General features: G+C 22.6%; 1 protein-coding gene across 3 annotated transcripts in view; it reads left to right on the plus strand.

The window, feature by feature from the left end:
* The window catches only part of LOC122498345 (cubilin-like), a 247,097-nt gene that overhangs the window by 34,573 nt on the left and 194,945 nt on the right, over positions 1-17,579 (plus strand). For 2 of the 3 annotated variants that reach the window (XM_043606029.1, XM_043606031.1), the window contains 2 exons: positions 14,989-15,326; positions 16,655-17,268. In XM_043606029.1, the coding sequence (XP_043461964.1) occupies positions 17,139-17,268 (130 nt within the window). In that variant the 5' untranslated portion in view covers positions 14,989-15,326; positions 16,655-17,138. Of the gene's footprint in view, positions 1-14,988; positions 15,327-16,595; positions 17,269-17,579 lie in introns of all 3 variants that reach the window. The other variant, XM_043606030.1, reaches the window with a different exon arrangement.

Genomic DNA, 17,579 nt, shown 5'->3' on the forward strand with positions numbered 1-17,579 from the left:
CACAAGGTAAATATTTTTAAATCTAATTATTAATTTAACGTTTATATTCGCGCGAGTATATAAAGGGAAAATTAAAATATTGATAGTTCATTTATTCTGTCACTCATGACAAAAGAGAGAGACAGAGAGAAAGAGAGAAAAATCATTGATTTTCTGCTTCGTTAGAAAAATCAGCTCACACACAGATAGATGTATATATTGTGCACACAGCTTGTCTCGCGTAAAAGCGATAATTTAATTTTAATGCCCGCAACCGGTTAGCAACGATATCACAAGAAAATCGATTTAACTGTGTTACGTGACACTAAATAAAATATAATCTCAACTAAGGTTTCCAAAAAACATGTTCATAAAAATCCAAATGGTATAGAAAATAGAATTTATTATGGCAAAATATTGTCTCAATATTGTGATGATATTTGGGGGAGAAATTATAGGTTAATTGGAATTAAAATTCGTAGCGATTTAGAGATAGTATTTGAGGAAAAATTTACAGAAGTTGTGTTATTTTTACAATAAATGGAAATTATGTTAAATTATTTTTATATTAAATAAAATATTCAAACACAATATCACTTAACAATTGCTGTAAAATCAAATTATTCTACAAATACTTTTTTTCCGACTTTTTTTTCATCTCAAAAATAAAACGAAATTCACAAAAACTTAACTAAACATTAATCAGCAATTTTCAGGAGTTTAAGAACGAAAAAAAAATTTATCTTCCATCACGTAATGTTATATACATTGTCACAGTTTGTGTGAGATTCTATCGGTTTTCTACGACATATTTATGCCAAAATCGTGATCACGTTCCACACTCGTAATATGTGAGAATATCAAAACATTAAATGCATATGGCATATTACAACAACTATAAGTAAAAGTAGCTTGAAATTTTTTTTAGTAAAATATAATAAAAAACGTAATATAATTTATTGTATTATAAAGTTTATAGGTAAAAAAAAAATTGAAAAAAAAGAAAATGTAAATATTATATACACTATATTAAAAAAATATATATGCACAAACATCAGTTGAGTAATTTATTTTAATAAAAAGAAATAATAAAAAATGCATTAAACTTTATAGAGCTACAATATCCAATCCCTATATAGACATATATAGTGTGAATTCGAAACCATTTATTATTCACTTCATGGAACTTTTACTACTTCACTTGTCAAACTTGTCATTCTTAGGTAAATTGAAAAAGAAATATTTCTTCACCATAAAAAAATGGATAAAATACATCAATATTGATAACTTATTATACTTATTTTATAATAAATAAAATAATTTTATTGTTCAAATGATTTATTCAACTTTTTATGAATTTTATGAATTTTATAAATTCTCTTTTAATATATTTTTTCTTACTTTTTTATTTTATTTTATTAATTATAATTATTAAAAAAATAATTTTTAAAATTGATTATTATAATTATCAATTAAAGTACGAATCTAAAGATAGATGCCAGATAATAATAATTTTAATTTACTTAATTGAAAATTGTCCAACAAATTTAATACTTAAAAAGAAAAGTTGAGAAAAAAAATCCGAATATTCTAATTTCATTTTGAGATTTTGAACTTTTTGTTTTATTTTAAGACAAAGAATTCAATGTTTACATTCAAAAACTATGTTTCACGGTAGAAACAGAAAAGAAAAGTTATTGACCGCGACTTTACTTTTATTTTGAATTTCAAGTTTCAAAACTTTAGAATGTGCATTTTCTTTAGAAAATAAAACTTTGTTGTTGAAATAAAAGAAATTTTCTAATTTGATAACTATTTTTGTAATTTTATTTATTTTATATTTATTTATTTATATTTGTTTTCTTTTATTATTTTTATTTATAATTTTTATTAATTATTCTTTTGGTTATTGTTATTTATTTTTATTTATTAGATATTTTTATCTGTTTTTATTTATATTATTTATTCGTTATTTTTTTTTAAAAAAACGTTCAAAGAAGATGAAAGAGAAAAAAATTGTGAGAGAGAAATACCTAATTTTAAATGTAAAAAAAATTAAAAATTTCAAAAATTTACATCTCTCTCTTTCTTGTAAGTTGAGGGTATAATCAAAAATGTTCCATCACTTCAAAATTCTTCTCTCGCATTTTGATCGTTAAGGAAAGATTTCTTCCTATCGACGTAAAAATGCCACAAGAAGTAATCTAATAGCAGTCTCACGTCGACGAGATAGCAATCTGGAGAGAAACCTGACAAATTACAATTTTATTACATTCGGCAAAAAAAAAGAGACAGAATTTTAAATCGAATTTTTATAATATATCGATTATACAATTTTCGAATCTAATTTCCCGCGCAAAATGAAAATCTTTATAAATATATGGAAAAAAAATATATATATATATATGGAAAATTAATAAATGATGAATAATAAAAAATAATAAAATTAAAATAATTATAATAAAATTCTTACAAATTAAAAAAAAAAGTTTGTATAATTATTCGTCTAAATATTTTCTAATTCTAAATATTTACTGAAAAATGAATATCAATTTATTTACACACAAATGGAGATAAAAATTTAATTTAAACATACTATAAACGCATTTCCCGTTATTTTGAATTTAAAAAAAAAAGAAAAAAAATTTTTTTATTTTCAAATATTGTTGTCGATAATTTATTCCCAGGAAACGTGAACTTTTTCCTCAAAGCTTTCGGACTTTGCGTTTGAAGTTGTCAAGTGGAAAGAAATGCTTTCCGTATGAGTTAGCAAGGCCACGTCTCTTGACGTGAAAATATTTCTTCAGAAACTTTCGCTTACCGTGTCAGTTTGAAAAGACTACTCTACTGCAAATCTGAGAAGTTATCGATTTATTTTAAGAGAAAAAGTCACGTTACGTCAATGGCAATTAAAACTAACTTTCCAACTAAACGAAAAACGAAATTAGCGAATATCATCATCAAAAAGCAAAAAAATTATAATAAATTCGAAATTTTATCTTTTAAAACAATTTCATACGAAACTTTCAGAAAGTAATTAATTATTTCTCGTCTTTATTTACATCATTTTAAGTAAAAAAAAATTTTTTTATTTTAAATTAACAATTATTTTCTGTTTCGAATTTTTTTTAAAAGTGTAAAAAATATTGTACGAAAAAACATTTTTCAGCGAAATGAAAAAAACTATAAAATAAAATGAAAAAATTGTGAAAAATTGTAACAAAACAGTAAAAAATCATTTTATTAACAGAATAATAATTTTATTTTATTATTTTTTCCAAAGGATTTGTTTTTAACTCATTAGAATAAATAATAATTTTTATTATTCGAAAAATGAATTAAAACTTCTCTGAATTTCTTAATAATTGAATGGAAATAAATTTATTTTGTTTTAATTGATTAGAAAATTCAAATTCCGATTAATTTGGTAGTGATGAGGATTTAACGGGAAATTTTCAATACAAGAAGGACGTGTAATCAACCGATAACATCCAAGAATTAATACAGCAGGTGCATCAGAATTTGTCTCTCCGTTAATTTGCCTTTCATTTTCAGTATTATTCTCTCATTAATGCCATAATCCTATTAAAAGGCGTGGACATGTTTTTCAATATAATTCTATAAAAATTGGACATTTCCAATTTATTTCGAAAATAGAAAACAAAAAACGGAAATTAAAAAAAATTAATAAGAATTTAATTGAAACGAAAAAAAATGAAAACAAAAAATTGATTCATTTTATTTAATTGAAATTACAATTTTAGTAAATTATTATTACTACTTCATTAAATTTATCCTGAAAAATATTATTCAACATATTTCAATAAATTTGGTAATTTTTATTTGAATTCATAATAAATAAAAAAAGAAATAAATTTTTTTCACCATTTTAATTTAATAAACTCAAGTAAAATAATAAACATTCTCGCAAATTTTCATTATACATCTCGTAATAAAACTGAAAAAGAATGCACGCTCAAAGGAAATTCTCCTAAGTAGCTTTACGCAATCAACTCCGCGTTTTGCATTAAAAATTAAAGAGTTTTATTCGCTGTGCGAATATTTCGAAAAACTGTAAAAAAAATTTTCCTGTCACAGTTACTAAAAAAATTGCAAAAGGGCTTAAAAATTATACATTCGCGAATTAGAATAATAATTACATGATATGTTGAAAGTTAAAACTCCTCAAATTTCTTTTTACACAAATTATAAAATATTTTTGAAAAAAATTAAATTTTCAAAATAAAATACACACAAAAAATATGGTAAATTTTATCAACGTTATGGAAATAAATAATTTAATTATTTTTTCACTGAAGCGAAACATTGTTTTCGTTAAAAAAATTTTTGTATCTTTGATAGCATACAATTAACATTGCTTTTCACGTGTGGATAAATTTTTGTGCGATTTATTTATTTTTATTTAAAAAAAAATATACAAAATGGTTAAAAATGGTTTTATCTCTTTTTGGAAAATATTAAGCAATAAATTTTAATAAACGAAAAAAGGGTTATTCAATTGAACACTTCAATTGAAAATATTGCTCGTTATATGATGATTGAGTTACAGGACACGTCACCTTAATTAATTTTTCACTTCAGTTACAATAAAAAAAACTTTTTTTTTTTGCCCAATACTGAATGCCAATTTATTTCCATATTGTACATCAGTAGAGCCATTAAACTCTCAACCCACTCTGTTACACTCTAGTTAGCAGTGACGCTGTGTCCAGAGTTGCATATATTCGCATATGCTTTGCCATGGATATAATGAAATTACTATGGATCATTCGTCATCAAAATTTCAATAAAAAAGCAAAGTTTTTTGTTGGTGGGAAAAGAATTAAATTTTATTAGTATTTCATAAAGGTTGTTTTTATTTTATAAGGTGCTTGTTTAATTACAAAATTTTGAAGAATTTTTAATTTTGTTACAGTAATTATTTTTTTTACTTCTTAAAGGTTTTTAACTTCTTAAAAAAGAAATAAAAGGAATTTGGTGGTTAACAATCTGTAAAAAATAATAGAATTAAAAAGAATTAAATTTCAACGCATTAAATTTTATAATTTTAAAATTCTATTAATTGAAATTGTTCTAGCCGCAGTTTAGGATTAATAAACAATTTTTTATTAACAATTGTCAATAAACAAAAGCTAAGTTTGATCAAAAAATAATTTTTCATCTTCTGCTGATTATCGGCTGTGGTTACTTTTTATTAATTGTGAATTAAATTAATTTTGATGACCCAGATATTAATTGAAATTGTTCTAGCCATAGTTTAGGATTAATAAATAAACAATAAACAATTGTTAATAAACAAAAGATATTTCTTTCCGTTAGCAAATTCTCTGCATTCATTTGTTTGTTTTGAAAATTAATTTTTGTTGGTTATTGTCATTTATTTTAATGTCAAAAAAAAACCAAAAAAAAACTCGTTTTATTCACTTCACAAAATTGACAAAAATTCCATTTCAAAATTTTTTATTTTCCTGACTTTTTCCTAATTTTTATCAAAAATATTTACTTTTTTCTTTTCCTGATAATAAATTGAATTCCTGCTACGAATTTTATTATTCATGAAAGAATTTAAAAATAATTTAATTCTTGCGAAGAATTTTTAAAAAAATTTAAATAATCCATTTCTTTCGAATAATTTTATGCAAATTCTAATTTAAATAATTGAATTGATGAAAATTTGTATTATTCATGAAAACAATTGAATTCTTACGAAAATGTTTACAAACCATTTTTTTAAATAATTGAATTCTGTTTGGAAATTTTATGAAAATAGTAGATATTGAAAAACATTGAATTGCAAAAAGTTTTTAAAAATAATTAAATTTTACAAAGAATTCTATTAAAAAATTTGTCAATAATTGAATGTCTGTGGGAAATTTTATTACATTTTTTTGAAAATAATTGAATTCGTAAAAATAATTTTATTATTTATGAAAATAATTGAATTTTTTCCAACGATTTATTAGAATTTTTTAAAATAATGGAATTTCCAAGAAGAAATTTATTACTTTTAAAAATAATTGAATTATTGTGATGAATATTGTTATTTATGAAAATAATTGAATTTTGAAAAAAATTTTATTAAAATACCTCAAAATAATTGAATTTTTGGAAGTAATTTTCCTAGTCATGGACAAAATTGAATTCTTTCGAATAATTATTTGTGTAAATAATTGAATTCTTAGAAAAAATTTAATTTAAATTTTAAAAAATAATTTAATTATTTAAAAAAAATTTAATTAAAATTGTATTTAAAAAAATTAATTCCTGTAAAATTGTATTAAAAATAATTGAAATCCTGCTATGAATTTTATTATTTATGAAAATAATTGAATAGTTGCTAGGAATTTTATTATAATTCTCAAAAATAATTAAATTACAGGAGAAGGATTTTATTATTTTTGAAAATAATTTAATCAAATTTTTTTTTTAAAATTGAATTTTCATGAAAAATGTTATTATTAGTGAAAGCAACTGAATTATTGTGAAAAATAAATTGCACCAAATTTTGTTAAATAATTGATTTTTTCGAAATTTTTTTGAAAATTAGCGAATTAAAAGTAGTGGAAATTCTCTAAAAAAAAAATTATTTATATTCTTTGTTCAAAAAGTAGAATATATGTATATAATAATTTTTTTACCTTCTCTATTCTTTAGAATAATTAAAATTTTCGTAATTCAAATTATTTTTAATTTAGGTGTCAAATAATTAATTGTGAAATAAATTAATTTTAATGACCCAGATATTAATTGGAATTGCTTTATTTTTTTCTGAAAAGTAGAGAAAATATTTTCGACCAAAAAATTAAAAAAATTCAATATAAAGAAATAAAATTAGCAAATGTTTTATTTTCGTAAGTTAAAAAAAGTGTATTTTTTGCCCTTGTTGTATAAAGATAAACAGTGAAATTGGAACACGAACTTTATTGTTTTCGTGGTAAAAAACAAAGTTTGCATCGATTTGGGAACAAGTTACTGAGCTTTCTTTAAAAAAAAAAAAAACTAAAACTCTTTTCCGGTTTGCTTGTCTTGAATTTATTGTAAGAGACGAAAACCCCTAAGGGACTCTTGGTTTGGAATTCAATTAGACCCAGCATGTGAGTTTCTTAGTCGAATTGGAAGATTCCTTTTGCGTTGGGAGTGGAAATTCTGTGGAAAGTTCTGTTTTTTTTTTACTTTTTCTTTTTAAGAGAAAAAAAAGAAGCCATTTTACGTTCTTGGTTTTATATATACACCAAGTTAACTGTAGTACTTACATATGTGGTGTCACACACTTTCATGATTCAATATAGTTTTTGTGTGTGTGGTCAATTAGAAAAACTCTCACGAGTGTGATTACCTTTAGCCAGAAAGCTTCTTGTGTAGAACAACAATTCTTCTTTCATGAATGTCACGTATAAGTTGGTTTATAAAAAGAAACAATTCGTCTCGTTGCCTAGGACAATTTTTGAATTATTTTTTTTTCACTCGTTATATAGTAAAAATATTATATTTCTTGTTAAATCCTATTTTTTTGAGACAGTTTTTGGTTGGTGAAATTTTAAATATCAGTTATAATTAAGAAAGCAGAAATATAGAGAGAAAGGCAGGAAGTTGAGGGAACACGTTTACGCTAAAGATTAACCTCAACAGTCGAGAGAACAAGTTTGCCTTTTGGAATAAAATTATATAGTTGAGAAAATATGTTGATGTTGGAAGTGTGTGTGTGGGTGTGGTAGGGTTGTGATTGAAATTCATGAGGTAAGATATATTGACAATGGATCTCATGTTTATCCAAGTTGTTTTAGCCTCGTTAACATATCTGAAACTTCAATAGAAACTCAGCAGTCAGGACTTACACCAGTTCATGTAATAGTTAAGAGTATTTGGATTGTCGTCGAGCTTAGAGAAATGATAACCTAATTAGAAAGCAACTGAATTTGGTTTGTTAACGTAAATGTGAAATATATTATAATTTATGTAGCCGAACAGTGCAAAAGGCGTTGCGACAGTATACTGTCTCAATATTAAAGGGCAAGGTTTCGTATTGTAGGGAGCAATATTGTGACAATATTGTAACAGAGATGCAACACTATTGATTATGTCTAGCTTGAAATAATGTCTGGTAATATTGAGGCAAAAGTTGTCGCAATATAGTTGCTTTGTCGGACATAATATTGATAAAATGTCATTACAATATTTGCTTTTATGTTGTTGCAACACTGACATAATATTACCACAATATTACTACAATATTTTGCCATAATATTGCCAAGATATTATACTCTATTTTCTAACATCATTTTTGTTTTTTAATATTTTTATTATATTCCCTAATTACTGCCAAGATATTAAAAACAAATTTTGAGATAATATTTGATTTGATATTCCAGTAATATTGCCACGATAACATTAATACAATACAATTGCCATTATAATATTAACAGAATATTGCGACGATACTTTCTTTAGTATTGCTTCAATATTATCTTAATATTGCCACGACATTTCAAATACAATGATAATTAATAATATTACCAAAATATTACAAGATATTACAGTACAAAAAATTATAATAATAATATTGTAAACCCGTTTATAATATAAAATAAAATAACAAACTAAAATTGCCACGAAACTTTCTTTAATATAGCCACGATATTTTACTTAATATTTCCAAGATATTACAAAAATATAAATTATAATGACAATATTTCCACGATATTTACTTCAATAATGCCTCAATTTTATCATAATATTGCCATCCCAGCTGAAAAAATTCTATAGAATTTCACTAGAATCATTCTATGAATGAAATATGAATTCAATTATGGTTAAAAATTTTTTTAAATTCTCGTCAAAATTTCAATTATCTTTATAAATAATAAAATTCTCCTCCAAAATTCATTTATTTTCGAAAATTATAATAAAATTCTTGGCAAAATTTCAATTACTTTCAAAAATTTTTTCTATTTAATTATTTTTAATATCTATTATATTAATAAAATTTTCCAAAAGAATTTAATTGTTTAAAAAAATTTTAATATAATTCTACGCAATCATTTAATTATTTTTACAAAGTAATAAAAATTTCACCGAAATTCAATTATTTACATAAATTTTCTATAAATTTCTTCGCAATATAATTCAATTATTATTTTTCTAAATAATAAAATTCTTTTAAGGAATTTAATTATTTTCATAAATAGTAAAACTCATCGCAGAATTTCAATTATTTTTAATAAAAATTTTAATTGAATTCCTCGATAAATGTAATTATTATTAAAAATTTTGCTAAAATTCGTCAAACTATTTCAATTATTTAAAAATATGTTGATAAAATTCTTTATAAGAATTCAGTTTTAAGAAACATTGAAATATTTAATAATAAATTATTTTTTTGTATTTAAATAATTAAATTCTAGTAACAATTTAAAAAAAAAACTGATTTAAAAATGAATTTCAGTTAAAAGCAAATAAATTTGAAAATCCTCAAAAATCTTTTTCAAAAATTATTAAAAGTAATGGATTTATAGAAAAATTTTAATTAACACTAAAAAAATTTAATTAAAGTATCCATAAAGTTCGTAATTTGATTAAAAAAGGACAAAAACTTCCTAAATTGTACGATATAATTTGGAAAATTTTAGAGAAATTATACAAATGATTGCAAAATTTAATTATATTCAAAAGTAATAAAATTCTTAGCAGCAATTCAATTATGTTCAAAAATTTTTTTTTTAATTCTCGTCAAAATTTCAATTATCCTTATAAATAATAAAATTCTTCTCCGAAATTCAATTATTTTCGAAAATTTTAATAAAATTCTTGGTAAAAATTCAATTATTTTCAAAAATTTTCTTCAATTTAATGATTTTTAATATCTATTATTTTCATAAAATAATAAAAATTTCACAGAAATTCAATTATTTACAAATTTTTTATAAATTTCTTCGCAATATAATTCAATTCTTTTTTTGTATTTAAATAATTGTATTCTAGTAGAATTTTATAATAAAAAACATGATTTAAAAATGAATTTCAGTTAAAAACAAATTAATTTGAAAATTCTCAAAAAACTATTTCAAAAATTATGAAAAATAATGGATTTACAGAAAAATTTTCGTGAACACTAAAAAAAAATTTTATTTTGGAGAAGTTACAAATTATTGCAGAAATTCAATTGTTTTCAAAAATAATAAAATTCTTCGCAGAAATTTTATTATGTTCAAAAATAGTAAAATTTTTTTTAGGAATTCAATTATTTTCAGAAATAATAAAACTCAATGCAGAATTTCAATTATTTTTAATACAATATTTTAATCGAATTTCTCGGAAAATATAATTATTCTTAAAAATTTTATTAAAATTCATTAAAAGAATTCAATTATTTAAAAATTTATTGATAAAATTCTTTATGAGAATTTGAATTTTAACAAACATTCAATTGTTCAATAAATTATTTATTTGAATTTTATTTGTATTTTAATAATTGAATTCTATAGTAGAATTGTCTAATAAAAATTTTTTTTATATTATATGAAGTTTGGATTTTGAAAAATGTAGATCTTTTTTGAAAATGAATTGATTTAAAGAAAAATTTTAGTGAAAAATTCATAAAAATAATAATTAAATTGAAATGATGAAAATAATTTTGAAGAAGTACAATATTGTTATAATATAAAATAATGATTTTATCAATTTCCAATCTTTAGTTATTATAAAACACAATATGCACTGAATATTTTTTCTGATATTCCTGAAATATTAGTTTCCAAAATTGACGCAATATTGTTGGCATTTTTTTTTCTTTTTCTCCTAATTGATCATTTATTTGTTACCTTACCGATCGGAAAAAAAATTCCTTACACAACTTATGTACTTCAAAGAGTTCGTGGTCTGACATTGTCCTACGTGACTTGCCTTACACTTTTGCCTCCTACCTTCACAGGACATTTTCCACTCAGAATTTTCATCGAGGGGCTCATATTTCCTTCGTTTTTATAACTTTTCTTCTTTTCTAAAAAATAAGAAAACAACATACCGAAAAAAATATTACATTTGAATTATAAATACACCATCAAAAATAGGTGGAATATAAAAATTTGTTAAACAATTTAATATTCAAGAAGAAAATTTAATTGTCTGTTTAACTGAAAGTTTTATTGGATCTTTTTTAATTGGTTAAAGCACTGATTTGTTGCTTTTTCTCATTTTCATTTCGTGAAAAATTAAAAAAGAAAAAAAGAAAAAAATCTCTTTTTTTCTTCTTTTTTTTCGGCTAAGAATCCTTTATACTTGTAATCGAATTCCAATTTCCACTCGTATTGCGCGCTATCAATTAGTTTACAATTCCGTTAGCCGGGTACAATTTGCTAACCATCAGAGATGCGCGATCGGTCACGTTTATTAATCGAATCAGACTTCAATTAGCTGACATAATTACACATCAGGGATATCTTGGACTGGCCACAGAATTTGTAGGATTGTCTGTGGCTTTTCAATGACTGGGTCCTTTGTTGTGTAATTAATGAGCGACTCAGTGATTATTCACGACTATTAAGCATGCTTTAAAGTGACGCTCTACTCCATCAACTTCAAGCCACTTGTTTTTTTTCATATTTTTTTTTTATTATTTCTTTCAAGCACTTTTTACATTCCTTTTTTTCCCACCCAAAGTAGATTCTACTTTAGTTTTTTTTTTTAAACTTCAATTATTCTGATTATTTGTCATTCAAGTGATACTTGTGTTGAAATCCAGTGATTCGTGACGGATAATACTTTAGCTTTTGATTATATATGAAAGTGATAAGTTTTTTTTCAAACAATTTGTGGTTTTTTTCAATAATTCTCTAATGGGGTTAATTTAATGCTAATTTTATTGATGAATTGGGTTTATTGTTTTTAGTTGTTTGTCGATATTTATGAATATTAATCATTTATCTAAATTAGTCAGTTTATTAAATAATTCCAAAATTCAATTATTTTTAAAATTTTTAATAAAATTCTTTTCAAAATTCAATTTTTTAAAAATTTTTAATAAAATTTTTGGCAAAATTTCAGTTATTTTCAAAAATTTTCCTCAAGTTCATATGAATTCTATTATTTACAAATTTTTCATAAATTTCTTCGCAATAATTTATTTATTTTCAATAAATAATAAAATTTTTTACAGAGATAGAATTATTTGCATAAAAATTAAAATTCTTCTTAGGGATTCAATTATTTTCACAAATAATAAAACTCATCGGAGAATTTCAATTATTTTTAAAACAATTTTAATCGAATTTCTCGAAAAATGTAATTGTTCTTAACAATTTTATTAAAAATCGTCAAAAGAAATCAATTATTTAAAAATGTTTTGATTAAATTCCCTATGAGAATTCAATTTTAAGAAATATTTGATTATTCAATAAATTATTTTTTTTTGCATTTAAATAATTGAATTCTCGTAGAATTTTTTAATAGAAATTGATTTGAAAATGAATTTCAGTAAAAATGTTAGATTTGAATATTTATTATTCAAGTTATTCAAATAATTAGATAATATTTGAATATTAAAAGAATTATTGCATGAATTTTAAAAAATAATTGAATTTTTAAAAGGTTTCAAATTAAATTCTTTGAAAATCTTAATTTTTCATACTTTATAACCAAGAATTTTGTAGAATTAAATATTTTGAAAAAGTTTAATTAAATTTTTTTATATTATTTGAAGATTTTATTTTCTTATATATATATAATTGCAGAATTAACTTATTTCCAAAAGTAATTAAATTCTTTTCAAAAATTCAATTATTTTAAAATTTTTAATAAAATTCTTGTCAAAATTCAATTTTTTAAAAAATTTTAATAATATTTATGGGAAAATTTCAATTATTTTCAAAAATTTTTCTCTATTTCATATGAATTCTATTATTTACAAATTTTTTTTTATACATTTCGTTCGCAATAATTTAATTGTTTTCAATAAATTATTTTTTTTGCATTTAAATAATTGTATTCTCGTAGAATTTTCTAATAATTTAAAAAATATTAAATATAATTTAAAGAAGAATTTTATTTAAAAATTCTAGAAAATAATAATTGAAGTAAAATGATGAAAATAATTTTGAAAAAATTTAAGTGAAAATATTTCTATTATATAAAATAATGATCTTGAATTTATTATAAAAAATTAAGAAATCGATCACTCCGAGTCGAAAACTCGGAGTAATCAATTTCTTCATGTTTTATAATAAATATTCTTATAAGTTGTTAATTTTCAAAAAGGTTTGAATTTGAATGTTTTCAAGAATTTTAATTCCTGTGGAAAAATAATAATGATTGAATATTTATTCAGATAAGAAGTTATTGATGTTTTCGAATTATTTTGCAATCGTTTTTAACAAACAGAAATATTGTAAATATTTTTTCCAAAATAAATTTAAAATTTCTTGAACAAAATTTGATTTCTAACATTTTTTTACCTGAAACATGTACTTTGTTTATAAATTGTAATTGAGAGACAGGAAATGTGCAAAATATTTTCTACTTTCTAATTTTAATTTTCCAACAATTTTTTAATTTTTTTTAGAAAATAGGAAAAAATAGCTGCATAATTTCGATTTGTCAAACAATTAAGTTTTTCATATTAAAAAAAAAAGATAATATTTTGCAGGATTTACATTTTGTTAATTATCTAAAACGTTTTTTACAAAATGCTAATTTTTTTAGTAACAAAGAAATAATGAATAATAATATTAATAAATTTTTTAGATTAATAAAAATATTTTTGAATAATTTAAAAAAAAATATTTTATTACTAAAGAAAAATAATAAAACATTTTAGTCTCATTCCTAAGATGTAATTAATAATTATAAAGGTAAGAAGAAAAATTTGTTAATTTCCCCGGATGGACAAAATTATAGTCTATGTATGATTTTGTAATAGCCACACAGTCTTAATGGATTTCTGTCAAGTAGATAAGGAAATGTTTACTTAAACGTCAAAGGGGAATGTTGTCAACGAGAAATCTATTGTCCCCCTGTTCCATCTACCCCCGTTCCCTCCCCCTTCGCTCCTCTCATCCCATTTCTCAATTGGTTTACATTTCACGATTAAGTCATCAGGAACGAAAATTTAGTTTTCCCCCATCGGACTCTATTGGAATAAGAAATTACTTTCGTTTCGAGTCTTGTGGAAATTTTTCAAAGGAGAATTAAAGAAAATGTCGTTATAGACAAAAAAAAGAGAGAGAGAGAGAGAAAGAGAAAAAAAAATGAATATCGATTCTTTTTTGATGCGAAAAACTTCAAAGGACTTTAATGGAAATTAAGCTTTGAAGGTTGTTTTCTTTTGAGATATATATACATAGAGCTTGTAAAATGAGAGAGAGAGAGGGGGGGAATTTTTTTTTACAAGATATATAGCTTGTTCAACAGAAAAATACAGAAAATGATGATTTGTAAACCGAGAATTGTTGCAGCTCTCGTAAATATTCTCTTCCTTGGCTCAGCCGTCGTTGAGGAGAGACTAATGCGAGGAATAAACAAACTCGTATATTTCATTTAGCTGTTTTCCTCTCGCACATTCTGTGGCCTCTTTTAAATCCCGTCCTTTCCTTTCTTGTTTATCACTCTATATAACCCTCGGGTCTCTATGTTGAAAGCACTGTTATTAAATCGTTCATATTTTTTTCTTCTCCTTCCTCTTCTTTTTATATATTATTGCGAACTTTAAATTGTATCTGCTTTTCATTTTCTTTCCACAGTAATTTTTTATCCTTCCAATTGAATCGAATTTTCTTGTTTATTTTACAACTAAAAAAAAGGTTGAGAAAATATTTTGTTTTGCAAACTTTATATTTATTTTTTAATTCAATTATTATAAATATATTAATTATTTCAAAAAATTTATTTGTTTATTTAATATTTTTTGTTTCTTATTTCACGTTATTATATTAAATATGAAAAATTCTTTTTTATCATGTCAATAGAATTTTAATCGTAAATTTTTATTTTCTGTTCCAGATTGTTCGCATAAGAAACAACAAAAAGGAAATGAGAAAAAAAGCACAAAATGAATAAAAATGAAGATAACTGAGAGCTATTGCGTGGAATAAATTTTATATATGAAAAAAATTACCTACATAATAAAGTCTTGTGGTTTAGAAATAGTTATTTTTTAAAAGAAAGAAGAAAAAGAAGTTTTTTAAAACTTTTTTACATGGTGCATACAAGAATAAAGATAAATTTAACGGATACTCAGTTATGTTGAGAATAGTGTGATATTGCCATGATGTAAAACGGTGTAAGATGCCATTACAGACACCAACATAAAGTTTTAAAATTCAAGTATTCGCAAGAGCGTGAGTGCTTTTTCGATCGTTAAATCCATCCCTATTACTCTATACTATACGTTTACAAACTACATTTACTTATATCAAGTGCAAACAGTAGACTCAATTATTTTTTTTCTTTTATGTTACAAAAAAATAAAAATAAAGAAAACAAGTAAAATCTAATGTCTATTTTTTCAACTTAAAAATATTTACGTCTTTCTAACAATCAAATTTATTTTTCGCTAGTTTTCGAATTAAATAAACAAGCAGCATAAGGAAAATCTTATTTTATCTCAACTCTGAAGTTGAATTAATTTTAAAACTAAAACTAGTCTTTGGAAATAAATTTTCTCGAAAGAAAATCATTTTCTTTCGGGAATTTTTCTTTTTAAATTCTACATTTGATATTAGATACGTTTGAAGTTAAATTACTTATAAAACTTGATCTCAATTTCAACTGAGATTTGTTTGAAAAGAAGGAGACAAAAAAAGATTTTCTAAAAAAAATATAACTTTCTCTAAGAAAGTTTTTTAAATATTTTTTGTAATTGCCGAAATTAAAATTTTCTTTCAAACTAAACACGAAATAAAAATGAAAATAAATAAACATAAAATTAGGAATTTAAATTAAATATTTTTCTTGACATAAAATTGTTTTCTTGAAAAAGCAAAATTATCGTAAAAATCACTAACCAAATTTAAAAAAAAAACACTAAACAATATTCAAAATAAAGAAGATAAAGATGAATTAAACAAAAAATAAATAAACGTAAATTAATGAAGAACTGAATAGATGTTATTAATAAAAAGTTAAATAAAAAATAAATAGAACGAAAATTTAATAAAAAATAAATGAAACGAAAAATAAATGGAAGTGTAATTAAAAAATTATTGAAACGAAAATTAATTGAAAAATAAATAGAACAAAAAATAAAAAAATTAATGAAACGAAAATTAATTAAAAAATAAAAAGAACAAAAAAATGAAAAATAAATTAAACGGAATTGAGAATAAAAACTTTAATAGAACAAAAAGTGAAAAATAAATTTAAAAAATTAAATAAAAAATAATTAGAACAAAAATTACAAAATAAATGAAACGCAAATTGAATAAAAAGTAAATGCAATAATAATTAAATAGAAAATAATTGTAAAATAAAATAGAATAAAAAGTTGATAAAAATAAGAAATAGAAAGAGAATAAAAATAAAAAATAGAATAAAAATAGGAAATAGAAATAGAATAAAAATAAGTAATAGAATAAAAATAAATAAACAGAATAAAAAATTAAAAATAGATAAACATAAAACAGACAAAAATATTCCAAAAAGATAATAAAAAAAATCTTTTTTCCAGTGTTAAATGAAAATAATACAGCAATAACAATCGAGAAATTCAAAGAACCAAAAAAAAGGGAAACACTAATGAAAAAAAAACCCCCAAAAAGGAAATAATTACAATCTTTTGATTGTACGAGATTTGACATTTTTTTTCTCTTTCGCAATGGTTTAATTACACACATTGTATGTGTGTGTGTGGCGAAAAAAAAGTGTGAGACTTTTAGAAAAAAAGTAAAAAAAAAAGGTGTCGTGGAAATAAACTGTCGTCGATTAAATCGTATGAGGCAACATCTATCGATAGCGCAAGAGCGTGATGAGGCACACAAGGGTTCGTTCACATCGACCCCCGGGGATGTAACCTTTGCCAAGAAGGAAAAAAATAGAGGAGAAAAAAAGAAGAAAAAGAAAAGAGAGAGAGAAAGAAGAGGAAACTCTCATCGAAGAATCGAGCCACAAACTGAAGATGATATTGAGGAACCAAGACTGATTGAAAGTGAGAAATGGCGGCGTGTGAGGCTGCTAGTGCAATGAGCGTGGTACGCTGGGGATTGTGGTTAGCTGTCGTTTTTTTTGCGGTCACACCTTTCGTTTATTCACAGCTAACATGGACTCCAATTTACGTTGGATACAGTGAGTAATGTTTATTTTTTTCCATCATTTCTATTTATATATTCCATTGCAATTTCCTTCATCTCATTATTTACTGACTCAACATTTTCCTCTTTTTTCACAATTTTTATTATTACTGTTATTGTTTTTATTTTTGAAATATTTTATTATTTTATAATAGGTAATGTTCTATAATAAAATACAATAACAATAATAATTATTATTCAGCAATTTCTTGGTAAGTGATCATAAAAATTGCAATTTTGGGGTAAGATTATGTAATTTCAATTTCGGCTTTCATTTTCGTAAATTTTTATTTTTACTCTTATTTT

The sequence above is a fragment of the Leptopilina heterotoma genome, unplaced genomic scaffold (genome assembly GCF_015476425.1).
Source record: "Leptopilina heterotoma isolate Lh14 unplaced genomic scaffold, ASM1547642v1 Lhet_148, whole genome shotgun sequence".
NCBI lineage: Eukaryota > Metazoa > Arthropoda > Insecta > Hymenoptera > Figitidae > Leptopilina > Leptopilina heterotoma.